General features: G+C 42.6%; 2 protein-coding genes across 2 annotated transcripts; both read right to left on the reverse strand.

Moving 5' to 3' along the window:
• Positions 1 to 556: 556 nt before the first annotated feature.
• LOC107278531 (MEIOTIC F-BOX protein MOF) lies at positions 557 to 4012 on the reverse strand. The gene is made up of 5 exons (XM_066309681.1): positions 3983 to 4012; positions 1746 to 2413; positions 1501 to 1618; positions 828 to 983; positions 557 to 739 (listed from the first exon to the last, which is right to left on the reverse strand). The coding sequence occupies exons 1-5, from the start codon at positions 4010 to 4012 to the stop codon at positions 557 to 559; spliced, it is 1155 nt and encodes a 384-aa protein (XP_066165778.1).
• Positions 4013 to 12653: 8641 nt separating this feature from the next.
• On the reverse strand, positions 12654 to 17170 carry LOC136355953 (MEIOTIC F-BOX protein MOF-like). Its single transcript, XM_066309260.1, has 6 exons — positions 16214 to 17170; positions 15355 to 15525; positions 15194 to 15257; positions 14558 to 14655; positions 14347 to 14439; positions 12654 to 12782 (listed from the first exon to the last, which is right to left on the reverse strand). The coding sequence occupies exons 1-6, from the start codon at positions 17057 to 17059 to the stop codon at positions 12654 to 12656; spliced, it is 1401 nt and encodes a 466-aa protein (XP_066165357.1). The 5' UTR covers positions 17060 to 17170.
• Positions 17171 to 18933: the final 1763 nt, after the last annotated feature.

Genomic DNA, 18933 nt, shown 5'->3' on the forward strand with positions numbered 1-18933 from the left:
GGAGCAGCGGCTCGGAGGGCAAAAGCACCAAGTCACAACTCAACAAGACATATCCATGGGCTTTGATGGACCTGGCATACCATATCCTGTAGATAGGAGAGAAATATGCTACCAGAATTTTGGAGCACCTTTGCAATTCATGCTTTTTTTTTCTTTTTTTTCCCAGAAGGTTTGGTAAGAATACTGTCAAATTGACAGGCTATACCAAAGTCTGGCAGCACTCATGATAATGGCTAAATTGCTTAGGCATTACAAACTTATTTTGTTATAGTCAGTAGTAGCTTTTACAACCCATGAATATATAATACCTCAAAACCTTCCATGGCTTTTGTTGGTCTCCTTGAGCCTGCAATTAAACGCTACTAAACAGTTCACCACGATGCACAAACAAGACATGCAGGAGGCTTAGGAGTCCTACCACCATCTAGATTAGATTCAGGAATAGGACCTTAGCATTAGATTTGCAATAAACAGTACATCTGCAAATAGAAGGTATCGATGGAAACCAGATAGTGGGAGGACTAGTCAGGTTCAGGGCTTCAGGCTGATAATTCCTTCATATTTTGGTGAGCGCTATAGTGTTCTTCGGTAGGTGCCCTGAGACGTCCAGCAAAAGATCGACAAGCTCACGAACATCATCAATGTCCTTGTATATGATTTCAGTAGACTTCAGCTTCCTACAGTTCACCTGGTTCTTATGCTGGGATGATTTCCTCCACTCCAGGGAACCTTTTGAGAACTGCTAGACAAAAGGTTTCATATGAGTTAATCAGCAAACACAATTCAGCAAGAGTTACTGTGAACTGAAGGACTATACAAAGAAATACCTTGCAGCAATGCACAGTGAGCTTCTCAAGATTAGGAGAGTTCTGGAGAAGGTGACGCAATAACTCATTGTTGTAACTCGGACGGCATCTATCCAGCAACAAGGTCCTCAGGTTTTTGAATGCATGGAATTCGACTTGATTGAACTCCAGCCGCACCTGAAATTAGGATAATATTACAGTTAATAAACTAAGCAACAGTTGGTTGCCAATAAATTTTTAGAAAAAGAGAAGCATACATGTTTCGTTGCAGTTGCATTAACTTAGTAGCAAGCATAAATAAAGAGAGCACAATAATTTTAGCATTAGCATTGCTTACTAAAATTCCTCCTAAGAAAAAACTGAAGGAACTAGGAGCGATGTTTTTTTATACAAGGGGTGAAGAAGGGAGCAGCATTCAAACATACTCGTTAGCCTGTAGCCTCTGATGAATGCAGTTGCATTGCTTACAAGAAATGAAAAGCACATAGCCCATAGGATACAAAGATTAAGCAAGGTAGGCATCTAGCTAAAGATCAATTGAGACATTTGTGCATCTATTTCAGCTCAGAATTTCTCAACACCCCATATCCTTTTGCCACATGATCTATTGAGTGGAAAGTTAGCGAGAAAACATTTAGATGCTCAACTAACATAAGTGCTTACAGGAGACATGTATTAGAAACAGAGGACTCACCATTTCACGGAAACCCGACAATTCTAGACTTGTCACATTAAACAACACGTTAAGAAAGTTGCATTTGCACGGAAAGACAACACTGAAACGGATTGATGCTCTGACAAGAGACGGCATCCTTTAAAGAAATTTGACGCATGTCAACTGGAAGCACTAAATTCAGATAAGTAAGACAAGGAGCCCTGATAATTAGCTCCTTATAACATTTTGCATTTGCACCAACTGGAAGTTCGTCTTCATCATACACTGCAGGCCCATGCAGAACCAAATTCTTCAGCTTGGGATGTGTAATTTCTTGGAGATAGAGACTACATCTGTTGAGCTCTAGAACTTCCAGAAGGGTGCAAACAGTAGTGATGTGCTCCATGAAGCATTCATGCAATGAAACATTAGTAAGGTGCAACTTGGTGAGGCAGCCATAATTGGAACCCAACTTATGCATCTCAAGCAAATAGGAGTCATATCTGTAATCAAAATGCAAGTGAAACTCTCTCGGGGAGCACTTGAGGCCGCGCCGAATCCATCTATCAGTATCTGAAGAACGGAGAGAATGATATCTGTCACATATGCGAAGTCGGAATGTGTCCAATTTCGCGGGCGATCCACAGCGATAGGCCAGCACATTATCTGCAAAATCCTCAAACTTTTCAAGGTCACTTCGGGAGATTGCCCAATTCTCACTGGCGGCCGCGAACTCTCTCTGGTCGATGTCGAGGCATGGCACGGAGCGCCAAAGATGCCTCCACCTCTTGGAGAGCACGCTCGTCTGAACCATCTGTCGGCCCTTGAGTGAGGAGAGGATGGTGTGGAGGAGGGCGTCCGGCAGCGCGCTCAGCCGGTCGGTCGCCGGTGGAGATGGTGTCTGGACAGCTCCTCTTCCTCGCGGTCGCCATGGATGCAGAATAAGCCAACCCTGCAAATCATCAATCAGGCATGAACAAAAAAAACCCCACATTCTAACAAAAATCTATGGGCCTGTTCAAATATTGGTAGTGTGTATAGAATTTTGGTATCAATCCTATCAAAATTTTAACAATGTTACCAATTTATCTAAATTTTAGGCATTGCCAAATTTTGGTAAGGTTCACCCTAAGAACCAATTCTATCACCGGCGGGAAGTCCAAGCCCTCTTGGTCCGCTGACTATAGAAGCTCCTAATCTTGCTTCTCTGCTCCTAGAACTCAGCTTTGCAAACTTCCAGATTTCAGACCAAATGCGGTACCTCGTGAAAGCATCAATACATCTCAACAATTACAGTTCTCACAAAAATAACCGCAGCAAGCAATGCACGCTTCTTAGCAATCTACTTAATGTCACAAATCTTGTGCTGGTGGGCTTCAATATGATGGTATGCCTTTCTATCCTGGATAATGATATATGTATTTATCTTGCAACTCTTATTATCTTAGACCAAAGATCCACATCTGATCTTTTGTGGTGATTATTACTTATAGCTTGTATTTCGATGCATGTCTAGCTTGATGCTTGATTTTACCTTTCTTACAACTGATCCAGTACTAAATAAAGCTGTACTTGTTAAGATCGGATAATTATATTGTTATCTATAGTGTGTGTTTCTTACCGTATGTTAGTTTTTTCTATTGTCCGATGAAAGCCAGCAAGGAGCACTGGCCCTGGTCCTGATTAGTCTTTTTGGTCTTAGAGAATGTGCATCGTGATTATGGTTACAAAACTTTGAGATGGTAATTAAGTTTTCTTTGTGCTGTGATATCTCAAAGTTTTATTTTTGCTGTGATATTCCAAATAAGTCATTTGTTCTTGTTATTTTGTTCTGTAACACTTGTGAGCAAGGCGAGCTGAGTTACAAACTCACGATGTTCGCTCAAAAAAAGAGCAACACTAATAACGAAATTACTCTGCACTCTAAAGTCTATGCTAGTAACTTTGTTGGGCCATACAGTTAAAACCAAAATTATAAGTTTCCTCTCTTTCATTTTACAATGAAACAGGTTGGTTTCAAGTACTTGTTTATTGAGTTCTATTTTTCTATCTTTTAGGTGATGCCAAATGAGGGACCATTTGAATTCCCTACATTCAAAAACCTAAGAACCTTGTTGCTGGAAAAGTGTGATCTAGGTGACAATTTCGGGATATTGTGGCACCTTCTTAAGAAGTCTCCTAATTTGGAGAAGCTCACTATGCGGTGCTGCAAGGTAAATTTGCCTTCATTTATTTTTATTCTCACTTGATTGAGTTTGATAGCTTATACAAATCATTGTGCGCTGCGAAGGCCTCCAAAAGTTCCGATATAGGGAAAAGAAAGACCAAGTCGAGCAAGTCTAAGGACCTGTTGAAGATTCGATGTCGAAAGTTGAAGCGTACTGAAATCTTGTACGAGGATACGGATGATGTTTGCCAACTGGTCAATACTTTGCTAGACATTGCTGGAAGCCATTTGATGAATACAATAACCATTAAGAACGTAGGAACTCAATTTGGGTCCGATTCTGAGTAGCATTACCGTTTTCCGCTTTCTAAATGAACTTGCCATTTCTTTTCAGAATGTTCTAGTTTCAGACGAATTCATGTACTGTTATCCTGTAAGGGCGAGCGTGTGCTTCTGTCTCGTTTCTCGATGATGCTGTTCAGTGTATGCCCTATGGTATCGGTTCTTTGATTCGTACTCCTGCATGCTGCACATTTCTGTCAACTAGTTCTGGATCATCATTCATCATGATCTCAGCAAGTAACGCGTGCTGTTGCTTTCTGATGATCAGCTCCTGTTTGGAATCTCTTTCATGGGCGTGCGCTTATTTTTGCTAGGCACAACCGCACAAAGCATGAATTATTTAGTTTTGTGTTATTTTCGATTCAACCATCCTTCAATTGAAACTCATACATATAGACATAATGAAGAAAGCTAAGTGATCAGTATGTTTGTGATCTTTCAGAGAGAGAGAGAGAGAGAGAGAGAGTGAGGGAGAGACTAATCAGCATGTTGTGCTGTATTTTGTAAAGCGTTACTCCCTCCATTCCAAATTGATTTACATATTTCATAGGTACACCAAGATCAAGAAAAGCTAATAACTCTCTCATACTATATTTACTCTAGCAACAAACTCAATGCATGCACCATCCCCACTATTTCCTAGCCAATAGCAAATCAAAATATTGCATGTGGGTTATAAATACATGTGTGCATGGATGCATGCATCAATGTTCATTTACTCCTCTCCAATGCACAAATAACGAATAGACCTAATAAATGAACACAAATATATAGATCATTTAGGAATAAACTAAAAAAACTATATGTAAAAAAATTTGGAATGGAGGGAGTAGTTCACTGTGGAAGTGTACCCGGGGTCAAGGTCACACTCATCTCTAATCCTGTATTCCAACAAAATGAAAATAAAAATTTAGGGTGCAATTATCAGTTGGGCCATAGAATTGAGCCCGGTACGGTTTCGGCCCAAATTGTCCTCCTCTTTACCCTCGGAGAAGTGGGACTGTGCCACTGTGACAGTGAGAAAGGGGGGCGCTTGTGCTTCCCCTCCGGCGAGCCGGCGACGTCTACGAACCTCTGCCGCTGCACTTCGCCGCGAAGGCCCTATATCTGGTGAGATCCCCTACCATATCCCTTCTTGTTTCCTCTCTAGTAAGTAAACCCTAGTTTGATTTCATCCAGCCTGATAGCTCAAGAACTCCTCGGATCTATCAGGACTCATTTATGAGAATAGAAAACCATTGGACCAATCAAGAAGCTTCTATAAAAAAAAAGTTAACACTATGTTTGGTTAATTAATCTCCAGATTAAATAAAGGAAAAAAAATACTCAGCTATAAATTCATACTGAATTTATTAACATCCATGATTATCCTCAATAAGTGATTTGTAGCAAATTAGCATTAGATCACATTCCATTTCTCCATATGTAATGTCTGAGCATCAAAGTTTAAATAGATATATGTTTATCTGCAAATTTTATTATTTTCCAATTCATTCTATATGATGCCACCATGTAAGCTTTTCTTATATGTAGGTTTATATCTATAATGTAGGATAGAGTACGTATATAAATACTATGTTACAATTTTGCTTGGTATTAGAGCACTCAACACCTAAGCGGCATGATCAGCATCCATAGTGTACCATTTTTCTAAACACAGGACAAATATGTGAGCTCATATACAAACGAGTACACTCGTCCCCATAATAAACAAACACATGCATGCCTTACCCCTATAAGCACTTAATGATATTCCTCCCTCCGTACTAAAAATAGCATTATTTAATATTCAAAATTTATCATAAAACATAGCTACTTCTACATATACTCCCTCATCTCAACCAACTGCAATGATATCATATTTAATTCCTTCGCCTACTTTTTTTTTTCAATCATACAAATGTTGCTCCATTTAATTTTACCCCTCTTATTAATCACTAAAAAGACACTGGTTCCGATTCACGGAAATCAGTACATTTGTAGTCAATCAGATGTTTAGATGAGGAATATAATACAAGCAATTCAAAATTTGACAATAAGATGATTGAAAGCAAATATTTTTCCTCATTAATCTTAATCTTTACTAAACAAATTACAAATGCTCCTATATAGAACTGAACCGAGTATATTTTAGAATGGAGGAAGTAACTTACTTACAAAACCGAGCTGTCAATATCATGATAAATGATCCATTCATACAAGCAAGATATGCCGACAATCAGAGTCGCTGAATGGCTAGTACATGATGAAACATGCAAGGAACACCACGTGCAAAATTTGTAAATGTCACACCCCAATCCGGCATCGCCGTACAACGGCACTTGACAGGAGCGTGTTGTAGGAAAAACGGCGCGAACCGCTTCCTAAGAAACCGCGATTTCAGTACCAGTCCCAGGACATAGCGCTGGTACCCACGGTGACAAATATGAATCATTGCAATCCTTAAAATAAATAGAGGACTTATTTACCTTAACTTAGGTTGCAGCTCAGAACAGCCCGAGATTTCAACCGACGACGCGGACGAGGAAACACCAACAACAGCGGCAGCAGCGGAACCAACGGACTAACACCCAACACCACAGGCGACGGCTGGGAACCAGGACGAAACCCTAATCTTCACTTTACTTCATCTTCAACTTCCGGGCGGAGGAACTATATATATTTATATAGAGCAAGGGTGAGTACTTTCGTACTCAGCAAGTCACGGGAATTTAGGTGTTTGATGCAAGCTTGGAAGAGAGGCAAGGTTGTTTTTGCAAATCTTTTGTTTTGAAATCATTTTGAAATCACTAAGTGATTTTTTTCTTTCTAAGTTTGGGCCGAAAAGAGACTTGCGTCTCGATTCGACTTTAAGAGATGTTTTTCAACAGCTCATTTGGTAATGTACCGACCTCCCAGGTCAGATCATTACTTCTCGGCTCCCAGAGCCATTCCACTTGATTAATCGGCTCCCAGAGCCTTTTTCATTTTCTCGGACTCCCAGAGTCCAGCTGCCCAGCAGCACAACAATCCGCTTCCACTCGGGAAGCCTAGTCTATGATGCCCGTAGACATCCCGAATCACACAGATTCGTTTCTTGACCACTCAGGTCATCCATCTGCCACATAGGCTGATTCTGGTAACGATTCCCACATCACAACAACTTTTCACAAAGCACAGGCAAACAAATCTACGCTACAGGAAACACCTCACATCCGCCCATGTCCGCGGGCACGGCTGTTCAAACAGTTAATTAACCTCTGCAGAGGGGGTACACTTTACCCACACGACATTACTAACCCGGATCACCCAGCCCATGAGATCAGCCACGTCGGGAGACCTTAAGGCTTTCATGTCAAGGCATTTCGAAAGCCGACACAGGTTCACCATATGCCAACAAGAGGGGTCCCAGAACAACACCAGATTAGGTCCCAGACCATACTGTGCCAGGAAGCCCGAGGGTTCTCCCCGACACCACCCCGTTGAATCCACATGTCTCTTGGCATCATGGCTCCACCGATTAGCAAATTACTCAGCCAAGGGCGTCCCATTGCACCCGTGTGGTCGCACTTGTTATATGCTCGGATGAATTTCCCACAGGAATCGGTCCTTATATGCGAATACGGGACAGTGCCACATAGGCACAACCCCCGCATCGCGAGTTTTCACAATCCATTTTATTTTCAAACACACCGACGCCACATGTCGGGTTTTCAAGGCTTCTCAAACCCATTTCCCAAGTTTTCGACAAACAACGGTGTATGTGGGATATTTGGTATACGCGCTCAGAGAGCACGGATACCGAGGTACCACAAAGGTGGAGCGACAAGGAAATCAGGGTAGTACAACCTATAGGAATTAGTGCGACTACTGGGTAGGTCCGTCGGTTTGGCACGTATACCGAGGCCAAGCAAGTTGAGTGTGTGATTCTAATAATGCAAGTTGCAAACAAAATAATAATGATTTTCCAATTATAGGAGCAATTGGTCAAAGGGTGACTTGCCTTGCTCAAGGTCTTCACGAAGCTTCAGGAATCTTCGAGAAAACCCGCGATCGACGAAAATCCGGTAACCGCAACTATACGCAAACAATCGAAAACCTAAATAAAAGACCAAAAGAAGGATCCTATTTAGACTAATTAGTAGCGCCATTAAATAGATCTCAATTTTATGGAAATACTGGAAGTTGAACGGAGTCAATCAGAGCTACGGATTGAGAGATATAAATTTTGGAAGTTTAATTGGAATTTCTGGGCAAAGGAAGATATTTGTGGAACAAGGGGAAATTGATTTATGAAATTTATAGAAATAATATTCTCAAGAATATTATTGACCGTCACTGACGTGCGGGACCAAGGAAATGATTTATGGAATTTTGGGAATAAGGAATTGATTTATGGAATAGGGGAAAAAGGGTTTATTAAATCCCTTGAAAAATAAAGGAGGGATGCCATATAGACTTCCTCGGGCGGCTTAGGCGCGGCCCGAGGGGTTTATGCGGCTTGGCCGGACCTAATGGGCCGGCGCGGGCGCGGGAGGGGCGGCCCAAGAGAGGGGGCGCGGGGAGATAGAGAGAGAGGCCGACGCAGGTGGACGCGGTCCTCCGCGCGGGACCCACATGGCGGTGGTTGGGTTCACGGTGGGGAGGGCGCACGCGGGGGCGGGCGCTAGGGTTTCGGGTGCGCGTGGTTCGGGCGCGGTGGGCCGGGTGGACGGATGGCGGCGGGCCCACGTGCAGCCGCACGGCTTGCCGTGGACCGCGCGCACGGGAAGGAAGACGGAGGGAGGGGGCGGCTGACCGGCTTGGCCCGGTCAAGGCCGAGGTAGCACCGAGATGTCGCCTACATGGCAGCCATGCGGGCCGGCGGGAGGAGGAAGAAGGGGCGGCCGAGATGGACGACGGACGGCGGCCGAGTTCCCCGGAGCTCGTCGCGACGATTCGAGAGAGAGGGAGTACACCTGAACGATGGGACGGATGAGAGGGAATGAGCCACCGGTTCGGATTCGCCGGAGAGAGGCCGGCGGCGACGAATCGCGGCGGCGCTTGCCGGCGGCGGCAAAAGAGGGAAACGACGACGATGCGACGAGAGCTCGATTCCTGGGGACTTGAGCATCTACGCGATCTCCTGAGTTCATTTCTAGAGTCGGATTGGGTGGAGCTACACCGAGGAAGGCCGGCGACGAGCGGCTACTACCGAGTTTGGGTGGCGACAGCGGCGAGCCTACGGTGAGCAGCGGCGGCGGTCGGGGCGGCGCCAGCTTGCTACTGGAAGGCTACTCGCACTACTGCCCAGAGCTAAGGAGAGGAGAGGGAGCGAGGAGGGAGAACGGGAGATGCACTACCGAGCCGAGACGGACGTTGTGACGAGCGGCCGACGACGCGGGAGCGAGCTCTCCGGCCTCGGGCCGGGGAAGGGGAAGGAAACGGCACCTGGAGTCCCGCATCAGCTCCTCGCGCGCACGCCGGCTTCACCAGCACGCGCGGTGGAGGAGGGAGGCGAGGACGGCGGTAGCAAGGCGGCAAAGGCACGGTGGTGGCGAGGGAATGAACGAGAGGGAGATGGGGCGGCTCGGTTTAATAGATGGCAATGTCGGTTTAGGGAGAAAGAACCGACATTGGCGGTCAAGGAGAGCGAGCTAGCGGTCATCGACGCGTGCAGCCAAGACGGCGACAGGTGATGACGCCGGTGGTGTCGGGCAAAAGTGGAAAAGGAGGGGAAAAAAGTGAGCTCTTCTCTTTGCCGAGTTGGGGAGGGAGAGGGATGGGAGCGGGAGCTCGGCCTCACGGTTTTGGCAGGACACGCGTGGAGCGGCTCGGGAACGCGCTGCAGAGCTCGCGGCAGGCAGCGGGGCCGAGCGGCAGCGTAGCGCAGGCGCTGACGGTGGCGGCGACCGGGCGGTCGGTCACGAGCGCGCGCGCGCGAGGGAACGAGCGGCATAGCCGAAAATCGAATGGCGGCAGCGGGAAATCGGCGATGGCGGCAGCGCTGGCGTGGGAGAGAGAGATCGAACGAGAGAGAGAGACAGCGAGAGAGAGGAAGAGGACGAGAGAGCGAGAGAACGTCCGAGAGAGGGAAGGGACAGACCGGTGGTCACGTGCGACGCACGTGGAGATGGAGGGAGCTGAGGAGAGATGGGCCAGCGGCAGGTTTCGGCCCAAATCATCACGAGAGAGATAAAATAGACTTTTTCTGGAACTTCCTTTTAAGGAATTTGAGGGGCATTTGAGTTGGGATTTGACCAAGGTGGGGCTTTAAAGCGGGAATTTTGGTATTTTTGGGGTAGATTTATATTTGGCGGCACGAAGGATTATTTCAGAGGATTTCAAAAAGGGAAGATCATTATTCAAAAATGGAACAAGGGAGATAGCGGTAGAATGCCATGGATAGATAGATAGACAGAAAGATAGGTTGATAGGTAGAGGGACGGATAGACAGATGGATAGGTCGAGACTCAGAGAGAGATGGGATGGAAGAGAAGGAAGAGGGGGGGACCGGAAAAAGGATGAATGAATCCAACCTATGAGGGAGGTTAAATAGACTTTCACAGAGAGATTTAATTGGGAGGTTTTAGGTTTGGAGTCTGGATTCGAATTTCGAGGTTGATACTCGGTCTCGGGAGAATAGGAAGGAGTCAAGGAAGGGAACAATATTCGGAGGCGAGTCAAAGGGAGATGGATAATTTAGAGAAAGAGAGTGTAACTTGGGAGTTTGAGTTTGACTACTCAACGAGATATGTGGGTAAGGATTTTGGTGAGAAGTATGAATAGAAGGGTTCGGACTTCGAGATTATTTCGGAACGGAAATCATTTTGGGGAGAACTCAAGGCGAAAGGGATTGAATCTTGGGGTTTAGAGTTCAAGGGTGGAAGTGATCTCGATTTGCATATTCAGACTTGGGTCAGAAGTTCGAGAAATAAAACAAGGGTAGATTGACGAACCGATAAAGAGAGAAAGATAGATGAATCAAAACCTGAGAGGTTGAATTCGAATTTGAGAATCGGTTTGAAGGAACCAAGGAGAGAGTTTATGACACGAAGGTGAATCCCTGGACAGAGTTAGGGTTCGGGCATTCGACAAAGTTCACGGATGGGGTTCCAGGAGGGGATTCCGAATAGAAGGAATCGAGCTTCGGGACTATATTGGGATGGAAATTTTGAGGAGACGATCTTTGATAACAGGGTATCGAGACAAGGGAGGGATTTAAATTGAGATCTTTGGCACAACTTAGACTCAACACTCAAAGAACGAAAATTTTCGCAATTAGGATTTTGCCGAATTAGTTTTTAACGTCACGCAAAAAGCGGAGCATTACAGTAAATAAACTAGTGAAACATCAAAAAAAAAATTGAAACATCCAAACGACATCGTGCGCAACAATAAAGATCCACTATAACATAAAAACTTAAAATGTGCAACATAGTCCAATTTTAATAATTTTAATTGAAGTGAAAATTAACCTTCATTGGTTGAAATATATATTTTTTAGTGTCTAAATATAATCATGTGGTATTTTGTTATAAAGATTGTATTATAATGAGTACAATTATGTAATCGAAGTATAAATCAAATACGTAATTTAATTGATTTTTTTTGTCAAGAAGCGAGAATGAAGAGCATGCATGCACAAATGCCTCTTGAGAGGACACAACAAGCGCATGAGCAGCCAACGGAGCGTGGGTGCCTGATTTTTGATTCTGTTGGCATGGCTTAGGCCCTGTTTCTTTCAGCTTGGGATTATTATAATCTAGATTATTGTGAGTAAGTTAAAAGAAACAGACAACTTATTGAAGTAGCTTATTATAATCTGGAGCCCAGCTTATTATAATCTGATAAGCTCATTTATGTGAGTTTTTTTTCCAGATTATTGGGTGAAAAATTACCCACCATGCCACCCCACTTCCTCTTTAGACTTGCAAACCCAATAATTTAGGTTCTAATAATCTAGGAAAGAAACAACTAACCGTTCTACTACAGATTATAACAATCTAGCTTATAGTAATCTGACTCAATAATCTAGATTATAATAATTCCAAGCTGAAAGAAACAGGGCCTTATGCTACATCTATATGGGTTTTTTTTATTGTAATGGTTCTTGTTTGTTCTATTTATTAGGATGGAGACCTGACGCGGAGGCTTCTGATTTTTGTGTTTTATTGGGTGCCCGACGCATAGTCGTATCCATTTTTTTTAACACACGTAAAACTAGACAAGTCATTACAGTATGATTGATTGAGTTTTAATTATTATAAACTTAAAAATTGGATTTATTTAATATTTTAGAGCAGCTTTTATATAGAAAGTTTTTTGCGCGAAACCCATCGTTTAGCAGTTTGAAAAAAGTGCTAACGAAAACATAGATAGAATTTGCATCTTAATCAGAAAAGAATGGGACCTTAGGAATGGAGGGAGCAAGTTATCACATTGCTCGGAGTAGAAAGAGATAAACACCGTACATTGTGAACCGGATGTAGGAGAGTGTAAGCATGGGTAAAAAAATACAATAGTTTAAAATAGTGATGGTGTTGTATACTCTCTTCGTGCCAAAATAAATTAACCTTATTTTAGGATCAGTGGAGTTGTAAATATATTCTATTGAAAATAGTCCCATGCAATTGAGCGGGAACTCCTGGTTTTGGTGAATACTACCGTCTTTTCGTTGTTTGTCCAAATGTCCCACAAAAGTTTAGAAGTTTCACGTTCCTTTTCATATTAATTTATACTTGATCTCTATCACCTTCAAATTCGGACATTGTGAAGTGTTGAAATCATGAGGATCAGGGACAGAATCAAGGTCCGTCTCGCCGTCTTCACCCCTTTTGAGACGTTCTGAAATCTTTTGACAGATCATAACATACATGTAAGTCAATAAAATATATTAATAGCAAAAAAAAATTAGTCATGATATTACTAGATTTATCATTAAACAACCTATCATAATATGTAACTCGTTTTATATAAAATATATATTTTTTATAGATATTATTGGTCAATGTAGCATCTCAAAGACCGTGTTGAAGTTAAAAAATACTTATATTTTAGGATGGATGGAGTACATGTTAGGAAAAAAAATGGAGAAATAGAAAAAAAACATATGATTTTGATAGGAATGCAATTGCGAAACACATGAAATACACATGTATGATCTAAAATCTCCATACAAATGTCCATTAAATTATATGATTCAATCCTTTAATTCCTAGGTCTTCATAAAAATTCCGTATGTTTTTGGGCCCTCAGCGTGATAAACATGCATCATCCTCATTGCAGATTTTACAGAATCGCATGAAAAGTCCTTAGAGCATCTTCAACAGCCTCTCCAAACAATAGCCAACTCTCTATTTGATTTGGCTAGCCAAACTAGTTGTATGTTTTCAACAGCCTCTCCATCTACCCTCTCTATAACAAATGGGATCCATTATGTCAGTCTCTACTACTCTTCTTCCTCCTCTTTCAACCCATTCTCTACTACTACTTCTTCCTCCCTTCCTCCTACTGGGCTACTGCATCCTCCCCCACAATATCTCCTCCGATGTGGCGACGGCGGCCGGCGGGCACGTGAGGCGACGACAGGCCAGCGGAGAACAGAGAGCGGCGGCGGCAGCGCTGCCGAGCCTCGCCGTGCAGAGGCTCGCGGCCGCGGCGAGTGGAGACGATGGGCGGCGCTGCGCGGAGGCCGGCGGCCGGCGACTGGCTTGGTGCGGCGGCGAGCGAAGGCCGGCGGTCGCCGTGCTCATCGTTGTGCTCGTGCTCCTCCCATGCCTTTCCCTGTTGTCGTGTGGGGATGGAGGAGATTAGCTATGTGGGGCCTACCATTGGCCAGCCAAATAGAGTGACCAAATTTAGCTAGTGGAGAGAGGGTTTTAGCCATCCGATTGGAGAGACTGTTGGAGCACGTTTTTGGCTAGAATAGCTAAAATTTGGCTTGGAGAGTGGGATGGAGAGACTGTTGGAGATGCTCTTAGTCCACAAAAAAATTGATCTTGAGGTGTGATTTTTTTTTCCTTTAAAAAGTGCAGGAGCTCTGCTGAATGCTAAATCAAGAGAATGAAAAATACCACTGCCCTTTCTAGCTCATACAATTATACAGATGTCCACAAAAGTTCAGAGATGCTGTAATCTTTAAAAGTGTCGATGATTTATGTTCAAAAAGATCAAAAGAATGAAAATCAACGGAGCAAGAGTAGTGAGCAGTGACAATATAAGGGATTTTAGAGAGATGTAACACTTTCTAGGACTATGAGACTGTCCAGATTCGTAGTTCTAGAAAACGTCACTTTTCTTTAAAATCCTTTATATTATGGGATGGAAGGAGTACCATGCAATGCTGCAAAGTAAGGTTCACAATTCAGGGGATTTCTGCAGACAAATCCCCGGAGCCCTAAATTTGTTGGGCATACCACAACGTTCGCTGACGAAGCAATACTACAGCAACAAGCTCTCTTCAGGTTATAGAACATTGATAATTCATCAGGTTCCTGAACAAACGTCACCTGAAACACACAGAACGTACTTGATATGAACAGGTGAAACTTCTTCATGGTAACCTTGTAGTAGAACTGACATCAAAACATTCAGATATATAATTTCATCGCTTCTGAACTAATTTACCTTATCCTCAAGGCGCTGTAAAGATAAAATTGGTCGAACAGGCTGCCAAGAATCCAACGCTGCATCCACGTCTGCATCTCCTAGGGTTTCAGAGAAATCTTCACAAAGTTTTGTATGATAAATTGATAATATACATGGAATTATTGCATCATGCCCAGCTGAAGCTACATACAGTATATATTAAACGTGAAGGCATACTTGGTGGCTACTGAATACTATTCGTTCCATAAACATCAACCCATACTGGTTCCGTAAACACCAGCATATCAGTTACTTGTTTGTTACATAAACATCCAACAAAGTTTCTAAGGAGCATACCCAAGAGTAGTCTACTTCTCTAGTCTCCACTACGCCACTAATAACGAGAATAATACATATATCATTTGAAGAGAGTTGATAGTAGGTGGTTTTACACCCTAAACAAGCAGGGCACAAGAATACAAGATGGCATTGCACATAGCTAACCCGATGGAGAATCCTAAAGCGAGTTTTTAGTAAGAATGATGGTAGCATTCTTTAGGTTCCTCCAGAAGGCCCACATCAGTTGAAACAGTTGGTGATCACCACCGAATTCATTGTCATGTTTGATTTCAATAAACTTCAATTTCTGACAATGGAAGGACACTTGATCCTTACTTTCGAGACAGAGCCCACTCGTTCTGGTCTTTCTCTTTGCCCTTTGAGTAGAACCTCCTAAAAACTATTGGCAACATAAGATAAAAACTATTAAGCAAGGAAAGATCGAACAATAATAATAAATCATAAATTCAAAGTGGATAAAGATCAAAGTTGAATACCCAGCAATGCTGCAATGTAAGCTTCTCCAAATTAGGACACATTTCTAGCAACTTTCCGAGAGCCCTGAATTTGTCCTTCAAATCACCTTCAGCTTGAAAACAATTGTCTAGTGACAAGGTTCTCAGGTTGTGGAATGATTGGGATTTATCAAATTTTTCATGAAGTATTGCCTGAAATTCAGATATTTCAACGAGTGTAGTAAAAGCCAGTCGCCAAGACTGTTTAATCTGCAGTCCTACCAGAAAAACTAGCTATCGTATTGTCAAGTCAGAGTGACATTAACTGAATAAAACAATTATGCGGCCTCATGACACAATAAATAGGCTGTTTGCCATCTTGTAGGCTGATAAATCCTGTTTGTTTAGTTAATGCAGAGCTGCCCATCTGGACTTATTGATGAGCACTAATGATACTTTTTTTTATCATAGTTGTCCATTATCTTGCCATCCTTTGAGTAAACAATAATGTTTTGATAAAAAAAAAGGTATTATGTCTATAATAAGCACTAACATCAAATGAGCACACAGTAATGTGTACACCATACATTAACATAATTGCAATTAATTGTCTCTGTTCTGATTGATGATTCAGGGTTACCTTATCTGTCAGACAACCGTATTTCATTTTTTTATAGCACTTATCAAAATTAAAGACCAGCTAATGCATGTCAGAAGTTCTTACAATTGCTAGGGCAAAATCTCAAGTAGCATATACAATACTAATGGAGTTAAGAATGGAGCACGAATATCGCTAGTAAGGAAGGCGTACCAAATTGCTAATGACAAAATTTCGTGTAGCATATATAATAGTTGTGGACTATTTCATGGAGCAAAAACATCGCTAATAAGGAAGGCTTACCAGTTCCTGTATACCCTTCAACTCCAAACTGGAAACACTGAACAGGCCGCAAAGAAGCATGGCTTCACCTTCTGGCGAGGTTCGGCCAGACTTCACAGCAACAGAAGCCTCCACAAGGGAATTCGCTCCGTTTAACGAAACACCATTCTTGTATGTGTGGAACAGAAAGGCCACCAGGCGCAGGGAAGCAAGACGAGGAGCACTGATAGCTAAACTATCGGAGCCACCCATGGAGTCTTCAATGACCAACCTGTTCAGTGTGCTGGACTCAATGTGGCTAAACTTGGTGAGACAGCGGTGGAGCTCCAAGCATCGGAGCACGGGGCAGCTATCGCGCACCTGCCTCGCGAAGCCGCTGTGCAGAGCCACATAAGAAAGATGCAACCTTCCGAGGCGACAAGAACCGGAGGCCAGATCGGGCAGCCTGTACCTAGAATCAACGGTTGCGACCGCGATGTCCAGCACTCGGGGGCAGTACTTGATACCACAGCGAATCCACCTATCGACATGGCGGCCGTGCTTGCCAACAGCTACGTCTGCACGGATGCTGAACGCGTCTAAGGTCGGAGCGTGGTGGAACATGAGCAGGTTGGTGGTGAAATCCTCCATCTTCTGCCATCTATCATATATTGGTAGGAGAAATTCCCTGCTGTCGAGGTTGAGGCTAGGCACCGAGCGCCACAGATGTACCCACCGCTTGGACAGCACGCACGTCTGCACCATCTGCCGCGCCGGGAGGGAGGACATGACGGCGTGGAGGAGGGCGTCCGGCAGGCTGCTCAGGCGATCTACGGCGGCGGATCCGCCTCCGCCGCCCGTACGGGCCCGCTTGGCGACGGGCTCCATCGTCGCAGGCAGAAGGCAGCGCAGGGCGACTGAGAAGAGCTGGGCTCAAACTTACATGGCTCAGCGTGCGTGCTCAGGAGTCAGGACGCCGGTGCAGACCAGCCTCCGCCGATAGGGGCGGTCCCAGAATTTTGAGGTTGGGTATTCAAAATAAATAGGGGGAAAATTTTTCTACGCTAAAAAATCATAACAATTGGCTCATATAATATAATATCACATACTAATAGTTGTATAATATATAACATATATAGCACAATTGAGCATAAGTTCATGTATATAGAATTTTTGGTTGGGTAAAATGGAGTGAATTAATTGTGCTAATGGGCCAACAAAGAAGGGGAGGACATCTAAATTAGATGGTTTCTTTGCTTGATGGGCTGTTTGATGTCTTCTCTTTAATTTTTTGAATACACATATAAAATACATAGTATATATATCTGTCTTTTTGCCAAAATTCTTAGGTATTCATTTGAATACCCTTGAATTGTTGTAGGCCCGCCTCTGGCCGCCGATCTAGGTCCATTGCCGAGCGACGCAGGAGGGTTTTGGGAGAGGAAGAGGGTGGGTTTATTTTTATTTTTTTTTCATTTTTAACCCGCACACGGTGCCTTCTGTGCGGTGAGAATTACTACTCTGCCCTTCCAAAAAAGAAAAACCGAGTCCTACAATATGTGTGCAGTCAAATATCGATATCTTTAATTATTAAAATGTAAATATCATATTAATAGAATTTTTAATGAAAACTCTTCTGTATAACTGCATTTAATCTCTATAGATATATAGTTTGTTAAAACAATGATAAAACATGTGTAATGGAGTTGGTCTTGATTTTGAAGATGATATTATGTTAAGTACACGGGTAGTATAAGTTTTGCAATGTTTTATAAGAATTAGTTAAATTTTATCGAAACTTAAGAAAAAATAGTACATTCGAATAAAATTTGCAATTAATTTTTAAGTTCTAATTTAACATAGCAAATCACTTTATTATGAAAATTCTTAAACTTTCTCCTTTTTATGTCCACACTATTTAGGGTTTCTTATTCATGAAAAATTGTCGTTGAGTTTCCTATTAAATGATAAAATTGGTGATGATATTTTTCGAAAAGTGTTCCAGATTTTGTTTAAATTAAGGAGCTATGCTCCTCATTTTTGTATAGCACAACATGGCATATTACAAATGTATATAGTTTATGGCATATAAACTATATACACATATTTACCATGACGCGTGCGTGGAGCCTTTATTCAAAATAATTAGAGCCCCCGATGATCATTCTAGATGCTAAATTCTGTAGTTCTTTCCGGATTCAAGTGCAGCAAGCCTGCAGCACACCAACAGCGTCCAAGCTGATCTCACTCCCAGTTAGTATTAGCTCTAGTCTCTAGAGTACTTTTTTCTCCATGTCATTTTTCTCTCAAGATTATTGCTTGATTTATTTGAAATGCTAAACATTAATTCCACGTGTACCAATCAATGTTGCTAGACTCAGCCAACATTAGATAAGCCAATGAAAAGCAGCTAACAAACCAGCACAAGTTGCAAGGGTAATATACATGGAATTATTGCATGAGTGGACGACGCTACATATATAATACTATCTCTGTATTTTAATGTATGACGCTGTTGATTTTTTATCCAACATTTGACCATTTGTCATATTCAAAAAAATTTATGTAATTATCATTTATTTTATTGTGACTTGATTCATCATCAAATGTTCTTTAAGCATGATATAAATATTTTCATATTTTCACAAAATTTTTAAATAAAACAAATGGTCAAACGTTGGTTAAAAAGTCAACGGCGTCATATATTAAAATATGGAGGAAGTATATTAGACATAAGGAGAATATTTGGTTGCTGCTGAATA

Source organism: Oryza sativa, chromosome 4 (assembly GCF_034140825.1).
Source record: "Oryza sativa Japonica Group chromosome 4, ASM3414082v1".
Lineage (NCBI taxonomy): Eukaryota > Viridiplantae > Streptophyta > Magnoliopsida > Poales > Poaceae > Oryza > Oryza sativa.

Coding starts and splice junctions, on each gene's coding strand:
- LOC107278531 (XM_066309681.1), bottom strand. CDS start 4,012: ATGGCAAGTTCATTTAGAAAGCGGAAAACG. Junction 2,414..3,982: donor CATTTAGAAAGCGGAAAACG/GTAATGCTACTC, acceptor GATGATTTGCAG/GGTTGGCTTATTCTGCATCC. Junction 984..1,500: donor TGTCGGGTTTCCGTGAAATG/GTGAGTCCTCTG, acceptor TCCTAATTTCAG/GTGCGGCTGGAGTTCAATCA.
- LOC136355953 (XM_066309260.1), bottom strand. CDS start 17,059: ATGGAGCCCGTCGCCAAGCGGGCCCGTACGGGCGGCGGAGGCGGATCC. Junction 15,526..16,213: donor TGAAGGGTATACAGGAACTG/GTAAGCCTTCCT, acceptor TCTGAATTTCAG/GCAATACTTCATGAAAAATT. Junction 15,258..15,354: donor TTACATTGCAGCATTGCTGG/GTATTCAACTTT, acceptor TGTTGCCAATAG/TTTTTAGGAGGTTCTACTCA.